The sequence below is a fragment of the Varroa jacobsoni genome, unplaced genomic scaffold (genome assembly GCF_002532875.2).
Source record: "Varroa jacobsoni isolate VJ856 unplaced genomic scaffold, vjacob_1.0 scaffold_1388, whole genome shotgun sequence".
Lineage (NCBI taxonomy): Eukaryota > Metazoa > Arthropoda > Arachnida > Mesostigmata > Varroidae > Varroa > Varroa jacobsoni.
The window spans coordinates 89,275-105,783 of record NW_019214290.1 but is presented as its reverse complement, the minus strand read 5'-3'; the positions used below and the strand labels follow the sequence as shown (position 1 = coordinate 105,783).

The 16,509-nt window shown below is 40.7% G+C and overlaps 1 protein-coding gene and 1 long non-coding RNA gene across 2 annotated transcripts in view; one reads left to right on the top strand and one right to left on the bottom strand.

Moving 5' to 3' along the window:
• LOC111269481 (uncharacterized) overlaps positions 1-16,509 on the top strand; it is a 32,952-nt gene that overhangs the window by 5,601 nt on the left and 10,842 nt on the right. The window lies entirely within an intron of this gene.
• On the bottom strand, positions 385-11,077 carry LOC111269473 (uncharacterized). The gene is made up of 8 exons (XM_086972115.1): positions 10,293-11,077; positions 8,976-10,001; positions 6,889-7,348; positions 6,426-6,711; positions 4,523-4,785; positions 2,553-2,723; positions 1,768-1,944; positions 385-1,436 (listed from the first exon to the last, which is right to left on the bottom strand). The coding sequence occupies exons 1-8, from the start codon at positions 10,385-10,387 to the stop codon at positions 1,305-1,307; spliced, it is 2,610 nt and encodes an 869-aa protein (XP_086828241.1). The 5' UTR covers positions 10,388-11,077; the 3' UTR covers positions 385-1,304.

Genomic DNA, 16,509 nt, shown 5'->3' with positions numbered 1-16,509 from the left:
TGCATCTTAATTCTTTTATAGCACGAACTTTAAAATCTTTTGCAAACAGTTTAAGGATCTGCGCTAGAAATTTGTAAATTTCGGTATTAGGAATATCTGACGCGTCGTTTCTCTTTCCGGTACTTCTCCATTTCTACGAGGTTAATGGGAAAAGTCGAATACGTTTATATTTACGAAGCACAATCCGTGATTCGGCTCAACAACTAGGCCTCTGGCCTATTATTATTTCGATGTTTATATAGAAGATGCCAGATGTGGATTAAAAGATCTCTCGCCTAGCAATGAGAGCTTTGAAAACACTTAGTAACATTTGAGGATAAATCACATTGAGCGCAATGGAAAGGTATCTAGTCCAATTTTTGTTTATGAAAAACACATGTAAACTTCCATCAGTCGACCTAATTTATTATCCAAATGCGCTAGATACGGTTGTTATTATGAATGCCTGACTGTGATCCACGCCACCAGGTGTCCATTGACGATAACTGTTTTGCGTCGTATCTACATCAACTTTGTATTATGGAGTAAAATAACATAGCTAAATGTTTCTAATGAAAACAATAACTATCACCGTTGTGATTGCATAGACTATGTGTAAAGGAGCTCATCGTTTCTCGTTGATGAAGTTATCTTGCTTGACGCAATTGCGTGCACATAGCTCTCATTCAATAATCATTAGATATACAGTGTTCATACAAAGTCATCAGTGGCTAACATTTCCCCGTTTCTCCATGGCGACAAATGACATCGTTGTACGAGTTGTTATTCCAGTAAATAGTCATCAGAACAGTTGCTCACGAGCTTTTTGTTGCTGTTTTTATTGCTGGTGTTTGTGCTTTGACAATAATCAACGTCTCTAATAAAGAAAAGAAAACATAAACAAGAAAGCTTAAGAAAAGCACGTACTGGGAATACTTAGTGTAGTTCTAGCTGGCTTTGTCTAGAATGTTTATCGATCTGTGAATTATACGTTCCTCGTTTGTCCACCGAAAGGTGAGCGTTCTTGATTTCAGCTTTGTGTCTGTGAGTGTTCTGAAAATCCGCATTTATTATTAGCCTAGTTGTCAATAGTTGTATCGGAATTCAAGTAAAGCGATTGATATACAACGATTTCTACTAGATGTAAGGTTGTTTTGTTCGAAGGAAGAACCTTTGATGATGAAGCCTTGTAGAAACTTCGCTCCGAAGGCAAACACGATGAGATCTTCTTGCACAGTTTCCGTGTTTCCGTATTCGCTTTTTTTTTTAGCTCAGACCTCTTTGCTGACTGCTGGATATCGCAGACGATGTATACCGTTTGCCTATTATCGTATGATAATTATTAGAGCGCACGAGAATGCCATTCCCAGCAGGACTAAGCAGGCAACGGCGACCCCCACAGCTCCCAGGGCCAAAGCGTGTGACTTTATGAAGTCTCGAACCTTCGTATGGCAGTCCTATCAAATTGAGTCAGAGTAATTATATGTGGTAACACTTTAGTCGCGGATTCAACACTGGCTGAAGGATCTTAGGAGTTCTTTTCTTTATTGTACACCGGATTCCATCTCCACATTGTCCCTGAGAGTTGTTGACACGATGTCTAGTATTCTGGATACTATTCATTTATCAGTCATCAATATGCTCAACTTGTCCTCCACCTCAGAACTTCGATAACATATAGGGCGCGGCAAAAATTCACTGTCATGCTAATATCGAGCTGAATACATTACTTACTATTACAACTATGTTAACCCGCTTTTCGGTACTTAGAGCTGCTAATCTACGTACCGCCATGAAAGTGTCCCTCGAAGTGGGGTTCTTCCTACAACCGCCTAGCCATTCGATCCTGATACAGCAGGAGTCAGGTACCTTCATGTTAGTACCGATGAAATTTGGATTTCTGCGCCACGCATCCTTCGGCGCGTCTTTAGGGCTTCCTCTGTTTCGCATTCCGCAGCACTTAAACTATAGGCAAACGACGAAAACACAATCAAAAAAACGTAATTGACTAGCGATGCGATCATTACTAGCCTTATTATCATCAGCTCAGTCAGATCATGGCTGACTCATTTAGAATGCGTTGTGGTCGAGGTTAGCATCGGTGCGCAATAGGCTCAGACACTGCATAGCAAGTAATGATGCAGACGAAGAGTAGTATGGAATAGCTACGAAGTACATTACCATCCGATCTGGCTATTAGAGTCGCTTATTCCGCGTGAATTTTGTTAACTGTCCGGATTATCCGCCAGCTTTTGGGTATATTTTGCTATACTGGTTTATGCAAGCGAATTGTAACTGACGAGTTCTTCCTTGACGGGGACTTCTGTCGTTTATGAGACTTTCTCCTTAGTTTGTGTTTTTGCCTAAATTGGCTAAGTACGGTTTCTTCCCATAGCGAGATTGTTTACATGTTGTTCTAGCGATCAAATTTGCTTTAAAATTAGATATCTATGGCTACAGCGGTTGCGAAACACCGCGAGCTATGAAGGATTATTTAAATTCAACCTAATAAGTAGCAATAACAAATAACTTAATCGCTAACAATCGTTAGAGTAATATGAAGCAAAACTTACATTTCGTTGAATTTCATCCCATGCCTTCATCACAGTGCTGTCGTTATGGTACAACGGGATGGAGGCCCACATGGCGCGGTAGACGCTTTCGTTGACGTCGTCTCGACATACATAGCCCACAATGCCTCCAACCACCATCGTGACGAACACCACGAGTAGGAGAACGAAATACTGGAAGGACATTGACAGCCGAACCAAAAGCCATAATTTTGAATCGTTTAGACATTGCTAATCCTGCGTCTGAGTAGTTAAAAGATGAACTCGATCTGCTGGCTAGGTAGTGTTGATCTCTGTATACTGCTGCTATGTGCGATTTGGATTTGGTTTATATTTTCGAACGACGAACATGTCATCAGTGTGCATTCAAATTAAATTAACTGCCAGTATCCCAACAAATCTGCCCGGCCTTGCTATTTTTTTTGCGTCTCTCATTCGAGCGGTTCATCTTTGACCTGGCAGCGGTTTGCTGTCAGGATTAGGGGTTACAGCTGTCGTATATTAAGTCCTTCCAGGCTTTGTGGACAATGTCCGATGTAGGCAATTAACATAAGGCTTTACTCATAATAAGTAAATATCCGGCTGTGTTTCAAGTGAGCATTTACGTTACCTTCCATTTAGATTTGAAAATGAACGAATACGATGTGACTGGGTCTTTGGTCAACGATAGATAATTTGTTAAAGCTGCAACGGAATAGAAAAATCAGTGCAGTTACCACAGAGGGTGAAATGTCATGGCTGGTTAACTTAAGGACCCGCTAAGGCCTGTACAAAAATTTACTCAGCGAACTGGAACGACTGTTAAGGTACGACAAATGGGGCATCTTTTAGTCAATAGTTTGCCACTTTCTGAACCCTCGCAAACAACGCGTCCAAGTCAATTTCTGCCGAGTATAGAAACAAGCGCACTTATTTACCTAGTATTTTACCTGACAAAATGGGTAGGATTAGGATTAAATTTAAGCGTAATTAGGTGTTGAGTTTTTTTTTCGCTGTAAAGTTATTTCAATTGTAATAGATTTTTGTGTGCGTTAGCTTTCTCATTCATTGCAAACCTGCTTTACTTGAGGTACGTAGGCCAAATAATCTGTCCTGACAGATCTGCCTAACACTGATCGACTGCTGTCTGGCGAGCAGACGAAATGTTACCTTTGACTTAAATTGCATCTGATCATAATATGAGTAAATTATGATGAAGATTATTATAACATAACATTTACTAATAGCAATTTATTAAACAGCGTGTGTCGATGGCGACCTTTGTTTTTTTGGCCGTCTCCTTAACCTGTAACCTAGCAGTCGACATCTGAGGCTGTTTGCATCGATATATACAATTGCATCAAAGATCGAGAGCAACCACTTACCTCCGGAATCAAATATCCAGCAAATATATTGCCTCTGTGTTTATACGACAAGGTTATGTTGGCCTAATCGCTCGACATTAATTCATGATTTGAGAATATTGATCTTTCCGTTAACAGAGATAGACAATCGTACTCAAAAGCAGGGGGCTTACATTGGTCAACGATGTTGCTAACTTTGTTATTTTCTGTTAAGTTGTAGTTCTTACGCAGAACTATATATTAAGTCACAGGGAGATTGAAATGTATCGAATTCGATCCTCGCAAAGAGCGACATAACTGCCAACTATCTAATCGAAAAAACTAAACCTGCCCCCACCAGCATCGCTAGTGATAAACCAACGTGACGCCAATACACTCGACACCGCTCTGACGTAACAATATCTTGATCACTTTTTTGACCTGATATTTTTAATCATGTAGGACGTTTAACCACATAGAAAAGTTGTCACAGCTCCTGATGGCATCTTATTTCGACTAGCTACCGAGCTCCTTTCTATTGGTAATTATAACTTAAGAAGGGTATATTGTGGCTCTGTCACAGGGGGACTCAAATGTAATATAATTATGAAATATGCAATGTGTCCAATCGTAGTTCCAATAGCTACTTACGACTATCAGGAGGCAGCGAATCTCTTTAAAGGCGCCAAGGCATCCGAGTAGAGAAACGACAACTACAACGCAGCCAGACGCCATTAGGGTGGCGGCAGAGGTGATGAACTGATCGTTACCGATCAGCCTTTCCATAAAGCTGCTGTCTATAAAAGCCCACGCTCCTACGGAGAACATGACGATGCCCCCGAGAAGAATGGCGAGATTGGCCAAGAACAGGGCGTACTTAACGAAGCGTCCGCCTGCTGTCAGCATCATTGTGTCTGTAATATGGCCCATTGACGTTCATGAAGTTGTAAGTGAGACCATAAAGTTAGCTATAATCGCATTCTCTCTGGAAGTCGAAGTTGGTCAGCGCCTTATGCATCCAATCGTGAAAATGAAAGTACAACATTGTGCCCGCCATCGAGTTCCTCCTCATATGATTTGTTCACTATATAGAGGTGTGCAATATGTGGAGGCAAATATGTTTTTTTTCAATTCACCACAAACACTATGAAGCTCGATCTACACACCGATATTTCATATACATAACAATGCACTATGCTATAAATGTACTTTTAAAGCTTTTGGCTATTGTTGTGATGGCCATGGAAACTCAGCAGCGCGTTCTCACTAGTAGCAAGCTTTTACATAGCGTTTTACAGTGGCAACATCTAGCGTAGCTTACTATGTTACAACATTTAAGCCGTATAAATGACGAATGTCGGCGGTTGCTACATATACTTGCTTCTATAGGTATGCGTAGTCATAGCTATGTGTGCACATGCAAATTTCTGTGCTTGTAGCCAATTTCATCGTCTAAACTTCATAACCCTAAGAAGCCCCTTTGTGTCCCTAATTCCTATGAGTATATACCGATTCATACAGAGATGACCAACGAAACGTGTCCTTGAACCGCGGACAGAATAACGGAACGCGGCGTATCAGTTAAAAGCTTCCTGTCGATTACAGTGAACATGTCAGGATACCCTGATCATGCGAGATCACGTTCAGGGTGGAGTCGTATACACGTGGACGCTGACATCAGCGACGCAGCGCTTGACCACCTTCGGGTCCATCTCTAGCCCAAGCTTCCAGCGTATGTGAGCGACCTCGAGAGCATTTCATAATTGCTCCCCATTGTGAAGGTTTTTATTGTCTCATATACAGCATGGAGAGATCCCAGCGCTAATTCGCAAACTACTCTCAAAGTTGGGATATCCATATACGGGAATCTGTGGCTTTGGCATTGGAAGCACTTAGTTACGTGACCTCTGCCTTTATCTTGTTTTCTGGAAGTTATTAATTTGTTACTACCAGTCCAATGAGAAGGTAAAATCGTTTGGTATTTCTATAATTTGCCAATACAGCAGAACCAAGCAAGGATTTTGTGATTCGTTTTCGTTGTTTTTCTATAATCACGTTACGGCCAGTGCCGTAACGCTCAAGGCGAGTGCATAGCGCTTTAGATATAACATTATCTTTTATCTACATTCTAACGCAATACGCAATGAATTCCACTCGGTCGCTTATAGGATTTTTGCGAGATCTTTCTGACTTTTAGCATTTGTCCAATGGCGAGCTTGTTTCACGTTGTTTGTGAAGGCTTTCACAAACAGAATATATACCAAATTTTATATAATAATTTAATAGAGAAAAAGGTTTATGGCATAATAAAGATCTGAAGTTTCATTTGCTCATAAGTTCATTTACTAGTTTTGGCCGAATCCAGTAACGATTAACCAGGACAAAATTTTCAAGCCAACAATTGCAGTTAATTCACGATGGTTACGAAATTCTGACAAAGCTTATTTCGAAACTTTACCTTCACAATTAAGAGATTGCTTTTTCCTACTGTGTAGCTTTTTTATGCTGAGCGATGTGAAATACGGTAAATTGTAGTGAGTCAGATTGATCTTACTTTGGGTACCCATGCTGAACTCGTAGATACTATGACAGCATTGCGTGAAGTCCCTTGTAAAGAGCTTGAAGCAGTCGGAACAGTTAACTCGCGATAACTCATGCCGTGCTTCCGTAGGCGGTCTATAAGCCCCAGCACAGCTGACTGTTTCCTCTTCGATATTGTCTCTTACGTCGTCAGACTTCGCTGTCGAGGACACAAGTTGTACTCTATGCGACTCGGCAATATGACCGCATTGAACTTCTCGATCGACGTGGCTTTCTGTCAACGACTCCTTATCGTATGACTTCGCATGTTTAAACATTCAGGTAAATTCCCTGTTAGTCGTTTAAGTATCTATTCAGCAAACATAGTGAGCTGGAAGAAATGCCTTTGCGAACCAGTCATTTGAGGAAAGCGAATGCACCTGCCTGGAAATACTCTTATGGCATTCCCTTTGGCTGTATTGTTCTAATAAACACACCTTATTTGTGTCCTTTTCCCGTCTCTCCTTATCGTTACTGGCAACAACTGACAGATTCGGCGAAGAGAGATTCAGCAAACGTATAAGCTTATTCAGTTTTGCGTCATCCTTGCTCTCGCGTAAGGAACAACAGTCTTTTCGCATCGAGTCAACCTTTAGTTGTAACCGACATGTTGCTTCAGTGCCACGATCCTGGAGAGCACGTTGGATTTGAAGCTCGTTCTCTAACTGATCTTTTTTGATGAAGTGTCGATAGCCCAACTCAGCTTGGGTCAGTTCATAAAGGTAGCGTGAAAGTTTTTCTTGAAGAACGACAAGGTACTCGATCTCGGAAGCGGGGTTCTGTAACGCTTCCTCGGCCTCGCTAAGGGCCTCGATGACAGTGGCTCGGCGGTTTTTCCGTTCGAATCGAGCGATCTCTTCAGCACCTGCAAACGGCATACCGATACTGCCGAGACTGCTGAAATGTTTATTACCCAATGTTCTAAACTGTTTCACGACGCTCATAAATATAATAATGTACTGTGCTTTTACCGGTATACACTTGGTTATTTTGTATTATTAAGCAATGGTACTTATAATAAGTAATACGATTTGTGCATATCTTTAGTCCACGTCATGTTGAGACCTTCACGTACGGCACTCGGTGACATTCGCTAAAATTCAACACATCATAGTGAAGTAGCGAGATTCGAATATGCAATATATAGGAATAGGTTTAAGATCAGTCATTTGATCACCGTACGTGGACACGTCCTATTGTTTTCATAGAAACTTGACCGAGACCGCATACAGTATGAAATTCTACTTTGATTTTTAGCTTTGGATTTTAGGTGCCAACGACTTTGACAATTTTATTTAGGTTTATATCTACTCAGATTTATTTATAGTGCGAGCATAGAAGATTTGAGGCTACACATGGGTGGCATGTAACAACAGACTATAAATTCAGTTTCCTTTTCTTCCAACTTGACAATCTAGCAGTGCAGTGGATAAAAGTTAAAAGACTAGGGATGATGAGATTCTACTTGGTAATACGTATTTATATATCGCCAGTTTTTCGTTGCCATTTAAATATGACACTGATCTCTTTCTTGTCACGACTGCGCGGAGTTGAATAATTGGTAGACACCACGTCTACACGCTGCGTTTCACTAATTTAGGTGCTTAAACCCAAAGCGTATTGGCAAAATAGCTTACAAGCTAGAAGCCTATAGTTTAGGTGTTCTTTGGTGAGGAGGTTAAGTCAAAGGTCAACGCTAATTAGGTGCTAATCGCAAACCAGCACTCGTTCACACCTACGCCCATAGTAGAACAAAGTACGACACTCCTTTATGCATTCGTAACTTATTCCCTTTGCATGTTCCATTGGGAGATAAGTATGTCTAGGAACTCCACGGACGAGCTGACACCAAGAATCGCTTAATTCTCGAATCGAACAGAAAGACTGTGCTTTGATTCGCAAGCTAGCTGCAACAATTGCTCTATTAAGCATAGAGACCGAAGACTGGTTCGAAGTTTCTTTTGTGGCCTGCAGGAACTGCACTATGTGTTTCAAGACTGCTTTGAGATTTCTGGGATAAACTTGTGGGGGAACAGATTTCTTCTATTTCACAACAATACTAGACGGTCTATACTGAACTCGTGGGGCATAAAGAGTTCCTTCTCAAGTCGAGACTTGGAGCGTGTTCGTTTACGTCACGGGATCTTTTCCTATTGACTAACAAATTATGCGACAGTACAATCGTTTTATACATGAAACAGATAGATCAGTTTATAGTTCTTTTATATCGAACAGATTTAGTGCTGTTCATCGCGTTGTCTACCGCCACTAGCATCCGCAGTAAAAGTCTATTAATAGAAAAGGCTCTTCAAAACAATGAACCTTTGATAGCTCTTTTGTTACTGTAACATGTCACATATGTACAGCGCAATGCAACCTGCTAAAGTCTCAGTAATGACAAACAATCGTAGTAACAAGCGTAACATCTGAATATTAAAAATTTACGAATCTGAGAAACTAATGTTTCTAGTCTCTACTAATGAAACTAATGAAACTAGTCTTGTTAATATAGATCAGTACATACACGCAAAGCGTTCCATCAATGTCCACCGAAGCAGAGGTCGTTGAAGGTAGATGCGATGGAGTAGCTGTGGATTCCGTAGAACAAGATTCTTCCCGTGGAGACGACCCGGAAGTGGACGCTTCACATATACGGGGTGCGTCATCGCCCGCAGTAGTTGTAGTTTCCGCTGCGGAACTTGCTACATCGGGCTGTGTCTTGTGTACCCATTCGATTGGGGATATTTGCACAAGGGCAAGGTTTGATGCTGATGTGGCATCGAATTTGTCCACAGTTATCTCGTCGAGCGATTTCAGTGGGTCTATGATTGCAACCTTGTTTTGTATGTAGGTCTTTGCTGCTTTGACATTCGATTTCAACAGCGCGACGCCAATTAAAGCTACACCTAGCAATTGTATAGACTTTTCATGTACGCTAGGCGTCGTTAGTGAACTTGACGGTGATGACTGTGTTAGTGCTGCAAACAGCTTCCTCTCAGCTCGTGCGGAACTGGTACCACCTTGAGTGGATAACGGTCCGCAGTTATGGTTGTTACCGCGTGATTTCACAATAGCAGGTGGAGACCCAGGTCGGAATTTTTTTGCGACAGACGTAAAACGTCTGCTATTGCCATGCTCGTTAGAGGAGGGAAATTCATCCACGCAAACGAGGGCATTTTTGTTGTCCACCATTTCCGTAGAAATTCTGGGTCGGTAAAGGTTAGTGGGGCTCCTTTTTATTGGTGCATGAAACGCTTCGGTATTCAGAGATCTTTTCTTAAAGGCAGTCCGAGAAGCACCAATAGATCGACCTTCTATGGAGCAAGAAGAGTGTCTTTTCCGGCAAGGCTGGTTATAATAATTACCATTTGTAACTTCTTGGTGACTGTATTGGGCGGAACTAGATCGTTCGGCGTCCCAGTAAGTGATAGATCGATTGCCCTTTTGTGGAGGTTTCCTAGTAGCCCGGTTTGATCCCCTTTGAGAACTACGCATATTGGGTTTATTGGACAGCCCTGGTACATACGGAGACCGTGGCAATGAAGAAAACCTGTAATATCGGAAAGTTACGTTCTGTTCAAATTCAACAATGGTATAGTTAAGTCGCTAATAAAGATACGAGCACAGCATAAATAAATATACGACTGCATATGACAGATGCTTACAGTCGATGTATAAGGTAAGACACCGTTGAACTTATGGTACTGCACAATCGTCAATGCAACGCTTGATACACATATTGAGGAACAGACAAATCTATAAGCCATGTTTTCTTTTTCGAACTTAGCTAGAAGACTGGGTTTATGTAAAGTAAGAGTTTAGAAAATCAAATGAAACTTACAGTCTACGACGATTCTGCACAAGATGAATATCTTCGTTGCGATGTATTCCAAAATGGGTCTGGCAATTATTTAATTGCGGAGTTGGTCTATCCATGCTATTTCTAGAAATTTCTTATTGATATTTTTAGTTAATGTACATATATGTATGCCTTTACGATATTATCATCGAACTCTGTCATCACTAATTTGCCACAAGGCTTTCGGTTCAAAATTATCAAAACGAACAATTCACTTGATTTATATCGTCGCACGAGAGAACCGTCGTTTGCAATATCAGAAGTCTAAAACTGCGACTCACACGCGTTCTTTACTGCCGGCTTGTCCCAAAATAATGGGTTCAATAAATATCATGACCTTACTGGGGTTCGCAGTCAACATACTTGCCAGAGTAATTTAGCCAGCGAATGTCTGGAATCCTGATCGACTGACCAGCTTATCGCGTGAGTTGTCCACGGGTCCTTTTTAGTTCGGATACGTTGAGCTTGACTACATCGATAGTACTAGGACAGGTCCTTCAATGAAACCATTAATTTATACAGAACTGATGCATCATTGTAGGAACGCAGACCGATAGCATGCACCTAAAAACCCCTGGCCGTCATTTGTAGATCATTATCGTCGTTAACCTGAGAGTATGCCCGAGTCAACCAGAAATGCATATGTGTTTGTGAGTAATACAAGGATTGCTGTTGGATGAAGAAACCGTGTTGATTGTGAGTCCTGACGATGAGAAAGCCTTCAATCCCACGAGATGGGTGGTGTCGAGAAATGTATAATTAAAGCACGTAACTAGAATTGTAAGGTGGGAGTAGGCTGCTAACGGTCTGTCCATTTTTCCTGGAGATTCATGCCAATGGCGTGCATTTGCCCTGTTATCAGTCTCTTTGTAGGCTATACAAGCTCACACCGTATTAATACTTATGGGTCAGGTTTTCATTTACAGACACACGGAATTCCCGTATAGGTTTAATCCCTGAGGGAGCTTTTGTGCGAAGAACTTGATAGTTTTTGTGAAACGCCTAGTTCGATGACTCACTGTTTATCACTAATGGTACAATACATTTGAATGCGTCACGTATTGCTAAAGACCGTACCCTTCGTGACTAAAAAGCTCTATAGATTTTCAAACAAATGGGTTTCGATCACGGCGTGACAAGTTGATAATATCTTTGTCATTATTTAGTCTGCGATATCGAGACAAACACGACAGACACCATCGGACACTCCACACGAACGATAAAAATTGTAATAATAGTCCTAATGCAAGCGCTTTTTTATAACATCGATTTCTGCTCAGACGTGGTCATAGTTAACCAGCGTCTCTACCAGCGTTGGCAAAGTTCGCCACGTCGAAGTCGGGGTGGCTTGCCTTCAGCACGGGGTCTCAAGGCCGCCTACTTTCCGAACGTGTCAATAAAAAACATAATGGATGCTGACACGATGCATACTAGTTTTTGCTCAGAGAGGACCTTAGCTAATCCGGTTGGCATTCAACTATACAAATGAATGCTACCACGGACGAGACTTCCGCCGTTAAACTTCAGAAAAGTTTAAAACATGGGATCTGCAGCCCATATCTTTGGGCTATTAGCTTATACGTATATATATAAGCATTAGCATATGCTCTTTGTACCTCCTTCTTTGTGGGTTTCGATGATTCTGCTTTGACGTTCATTCTATATGCAGTCCTTTGTTATCGTTTTCCGTTAACAACAAAATGGAAAAGGCCTGAAAATGACTTCAGTTATGTGACAGTTGTTAGTGACAAGGCCAATAACAATATTAGCTTAATGTTTGTAAGCCTACACCACACGTGTATTCTGCTCATTTCTACATCATGTATAGCACCCTAAACATGTAGGCGCTGATTCTTATCTCGAACGTAATTAGCTCGACTGAACTAACAATGATTAGAGAAACATTTCATTTTCAATTTGACATATATAAAAGGGAATAGGTTTCTAATCAATATACAGAATTGCGATCGAAAGGCCCTCTTAACGGACGCGCCATTAATACTACCGTAATCCAGTCTGCGATTGATAACGTATTTGCAACAGGGCGTAGTATAATAGAATGGTATATATTTACCGGGTATAGAAGCCCCAAGCGTGAACCTGAAATGTTTATTCAAATTTTGCCAGATTTTACTTTGTAGCCTATGCTGAAAGAAGCCATCGGACCTTTAATGCAAAGACATCTGACTCTACATTAAGTGCCTATTCATTTATTAATGGCGATGGCCAACCTCAACTAAGCACAAGAAAGTAGACATCGTCAGTTATTAATGATGATATACAGTTGTATATAAATTGTGCCGACTTAGAATCAGGTCATGAGGGTTTGTCAGAGCATGCTTGATGCCAGTGTCGTAAGCCGGCAACATGTAACAATTCGGTTTTGTAAAAGAAAGGACTTTATAGTATAGATCTGGCACGATTGCGTACGGCCAAATGTAAATAGCATCTATCGGTCAGCTTTCTATTGTCTTTGTTAATTCACGAAGTTGTCTGGGTAACGAGCGGACAGTACCACGATATGTTTCACAAGAAGCTAGATAATATCAGAGCCACAAAACAGCGACGGATGGCAGAAGGGCTTCGAGGCTGTTCCTATTAAGATGTCGTGATTTTTTTTTCGTTTTCCTCATTGCTACAATTTTTTTCTTTGTAGAATTGCTCTGCTTACAAAGCAAACGAATCCTACAAAATGCTTTCTGGCCGTAATCGATTTTGACGCCGGTGCTTACTGAGAATAACTCTGACATTCTGGGGAACGTTCTGTCAAATGCCTATGAGGCCAAGTCTTCGATAGACATTGAGTCCTACTAGGAATTCTACTGCTGAGAAGCAAAATCCGCCACCGAAAGTCTGTAGTATTCAATTTCTGATACAGTAGAAAAGGCATGAGAAGGTTTTATTTGCATGGTATAGACTTTTAGCTCCGGAGCCTAGAAAATGGCGTTCGCAGCAATGATCTTCATGCAACGTAGGGTATCGATAGTGATTCATGTTGCGGTCAACTTACTTTGATTAAAAGACGAGCCTGGTGGCCAATAGCAAACTATGAATTGGGTAACGTTAACTTAAACTTTAACTAAATATTTATAGCCAGCCAAACATACAATGATCAATAACATTGTAGGATCGTGCTCCGTTTCACTGTTCGTACACCGTCCAACAAATGTATGTTTGCTTCATGCGTACACTTAAAGTTTCAGCGACAAAAACCTTCAGTATTGTACGCTCTGTCGTAAGACAATAGCGTGTAGCTTCTTGCATATAAAACAACAGCTTTGCCTTATAAAGTTTATTTTCGTGACACGACATGTAAATAGTAAGGTGCAATTGTTATGATACGCTCAGACATTTGAACCGTGACCAATCAGTGCTAAATATAGCACTAAACTAAATAAATCTATCACTTTGCGATCTTTTTCTCTACCTTTTTGCATTTTATTTTTATTACATTATTAAGGACACAACGAGGCAAGACAGAATAGGGATTTGATTAAGAAATGTCGAATTAACAACATTTTTTTGGTTACTGTAACGTTTTTATGCAGCTGTTATTTTCAAGATAAAATTATCTCTGGTCAATCTAGATAATCGTCGGCTGTTAATCTCTTTAAATTTTTTACATTATTTAGATTCGGATTTTTTTCGACACTTGAATTTTTGCTGTTTTTTTAAAAATTTTCATTTATTAAATTAGACGATTCTTTTTGTGCCTGAAGGGTCCTGCGTAAAACTTAGCGAGCTTGTATGTCTCCCGACCCTGAGTTACTACGGGAAGGTTGCTTGCACCGTTAGAGAGGAAGCTTTTGAAAATGGTTTATTGACCCATATGTTGCCTGTCGCGATACCGACAGAGTGCCGGTGGACAAAAAATACGCCCACCCTAAAGTGCTACGCCCTACACCCTAGTGCATTACGAACAGTGCACTAGTACTCTGATTCGATAAGATAACACACCAGTTGTTACATCGATGGAGGACCTCATTGTCGAAACGAGGCCGGACCGGCATTCTAATAACGTACACGCGATACTAACAACTAAACAACGATCCAAAGAACAGCTTATAATAACTATATTACATAAAATTAGGTGAAAGCAAGATACAATGCTGACAAATTATATTGTACATAGGACGCATCTATTTTGTGAGATAATTATATTTGTAGATATGCGCTTCACTTAATAAAAGGCCTTATAGCTATATGAGATACTAATTTTAGAGACCAAGTCGACTGCCTGAATCAGAAGTCGTAGAATAGAACAATATTCCGTCGTTAAGAATCTTCTAGAAATATATTTTGGCGTGATATCCATGTGCTACAGTACCTGTGGCTCGACAGCTAAAAGTCTTTTTGGCAAACAGTGGAAAAAAGCAAAACGTACGTTGCGTTCCAGTACTAGCACTCCCAAAGCTACATGCCCTTCGTACTGGACCGGTTTGAGGTATCGGAATCGAGGTTTTCGACCTTCACTACACGAATGATGTTAATATGTGTGAAAAGTCCGCGTTTGAACTAACGTGTTATTTTTGAAAATACGACGTAGATCCACATGCGTTCATCTACTGAACGGTTAATGTGATCGTTTTTGTGGAATAAAAGAAACAAATTCCATTAAGATGGGCAATAACATGAACGTCGAAACAGTGAATAGAACACCTGGTAGTTTGCTCATCGGTCATTTTGTCGAAAATTCGTAAAAGGACGGATCCGATATTGGATCATGGCTCTCGTTGTTTAAGACAGGTGTTGATCACATAGCTCTCGGTACTAGGCCAGCAGACATCTTTGCTGTGGATTAAGAAAGAGCAACTAATTTCGAAAAATACTCACAGGCACTAATGGCGTGAAGCATTTTCCCTATGTTAACCGAATGCCAGCGCCGTCGAATGCGACGTTTGCCTGGTCTGTTTTGGCCAGATTTCTAGCGAAGTCGACAAGTAAACGGCCAGAATATCCGGGACACTAATGTCGAGAACTGCAGGTTCTTCTTCAACTGAATTTATAGGAGTAACCGTTAATGTCTGTCGAACCATGAGTCTTTTACGACTGTGTAAATATACCTCTAATAGGCTTTCCGGCAGATGGCCATCCTCCTTAACAGCACCTCAGTCATAAGAAAGAGCTGAGGTTGCCGGAGACGTTCGTGGATATGGACTTAGGTCCTGCGAAATTTTCTCGACTGCAAAACGTTACTGTAGCTCCTCTAGTGTTACATCGGTCAGATCCAGTTTTGATGGGTAGTGGCCGTATTTGTGCAACTCAATCTGGATTTCTTCTTCGGCTGCATTTATCACGCAGCCTCAAAAGTTTCTTTTCAGATCTGACTGGTGTTGTCTCTCGTAACTACAGCATCAGTCATCTTTTTCGTTCGACGTTGAAAAGAAGTTACGCCAGATCAGACGTGTTTTCTCGACTGGTAACAATTTATAGCTAAAACAGCGTTTGCTTTTAGTATACATGTAATATATTATTTAATATATAATATAAACGTCTTAGGTATGAGGGAAAGCTCCAGCGAAGTTAGCCAACGTGCTTTTTCCCAGAATCATGCCGCTCACAAAATCATAGTTCGGTAAAACTATGAGTAATATTTTATGCAGTACGTATTAAATAAGGGCATCACTGTAAATAAAAGTTCAATGCGATTTTTGTTCGCCAATCCGCTGAATCCAGCAGGGTTAGTATTTGGGTTTCATTTCATAATGCATACAAATCACATACGTTGGCTGATACGCTAACGTCTTCTAATATACTTCGTGCAGAAAGTTGTTGCTCTTAACAAGGGTCTAGAAGCTTTAAGGAGCCTTGGCTGAAGAGCAAACACTAATCGATTTGATACTTGGCTATAGGAGTCGATTCCTATCATAACATCAATATTAGAAATGGCAAAGATCGGATAAGTTCATTTTTATACAGTGAACTTATTCTTTTAGTAAATGACAAACGTCCCGTGCTTCAGCCGTCATTCGAAATCGTTATTTCAGCGTTGCTATGTTTACAAAATGTGTACACGTTTTTGTAAGGCAGCGAAAAGCCCCGACCTAGTATGAATGTCATCGCTCTATTTATCTGCCTAGAAATTCCATTAATATTGAATGAAGGCTACAGTAGATACAGGTAGGACAAAGCAAAATCAGTATCGACATGAACTTCAAACAGCAAAGATAAAATGGATTTCCAATGGAACACATCTGCG

Bases quoted from the DNA above. Each gene is read 5' to 3' on its own strand.
- LOC111269473 (XM_086972115.1), bottom strand. From the start codon at position 10,387: ATGGATAGACCAACTCCGCAATTAAATAATTGCCAGACCCATTTTGGA. The intron at 10,002-10,292 runs GTAAGTTTCATT...CCGATATTACAG, and splicing joins GTGCAGAATCGTCGTAGACT to GTTTTCTTCATTGCCACGGT. The intron at 7,349-8,975 runs GTATGTACTGAT...TAAACATTTCAG, and splicing joins ATTGATGGAACGCTTTGCGT to CAGTCTCGGCAGTATCGGTA.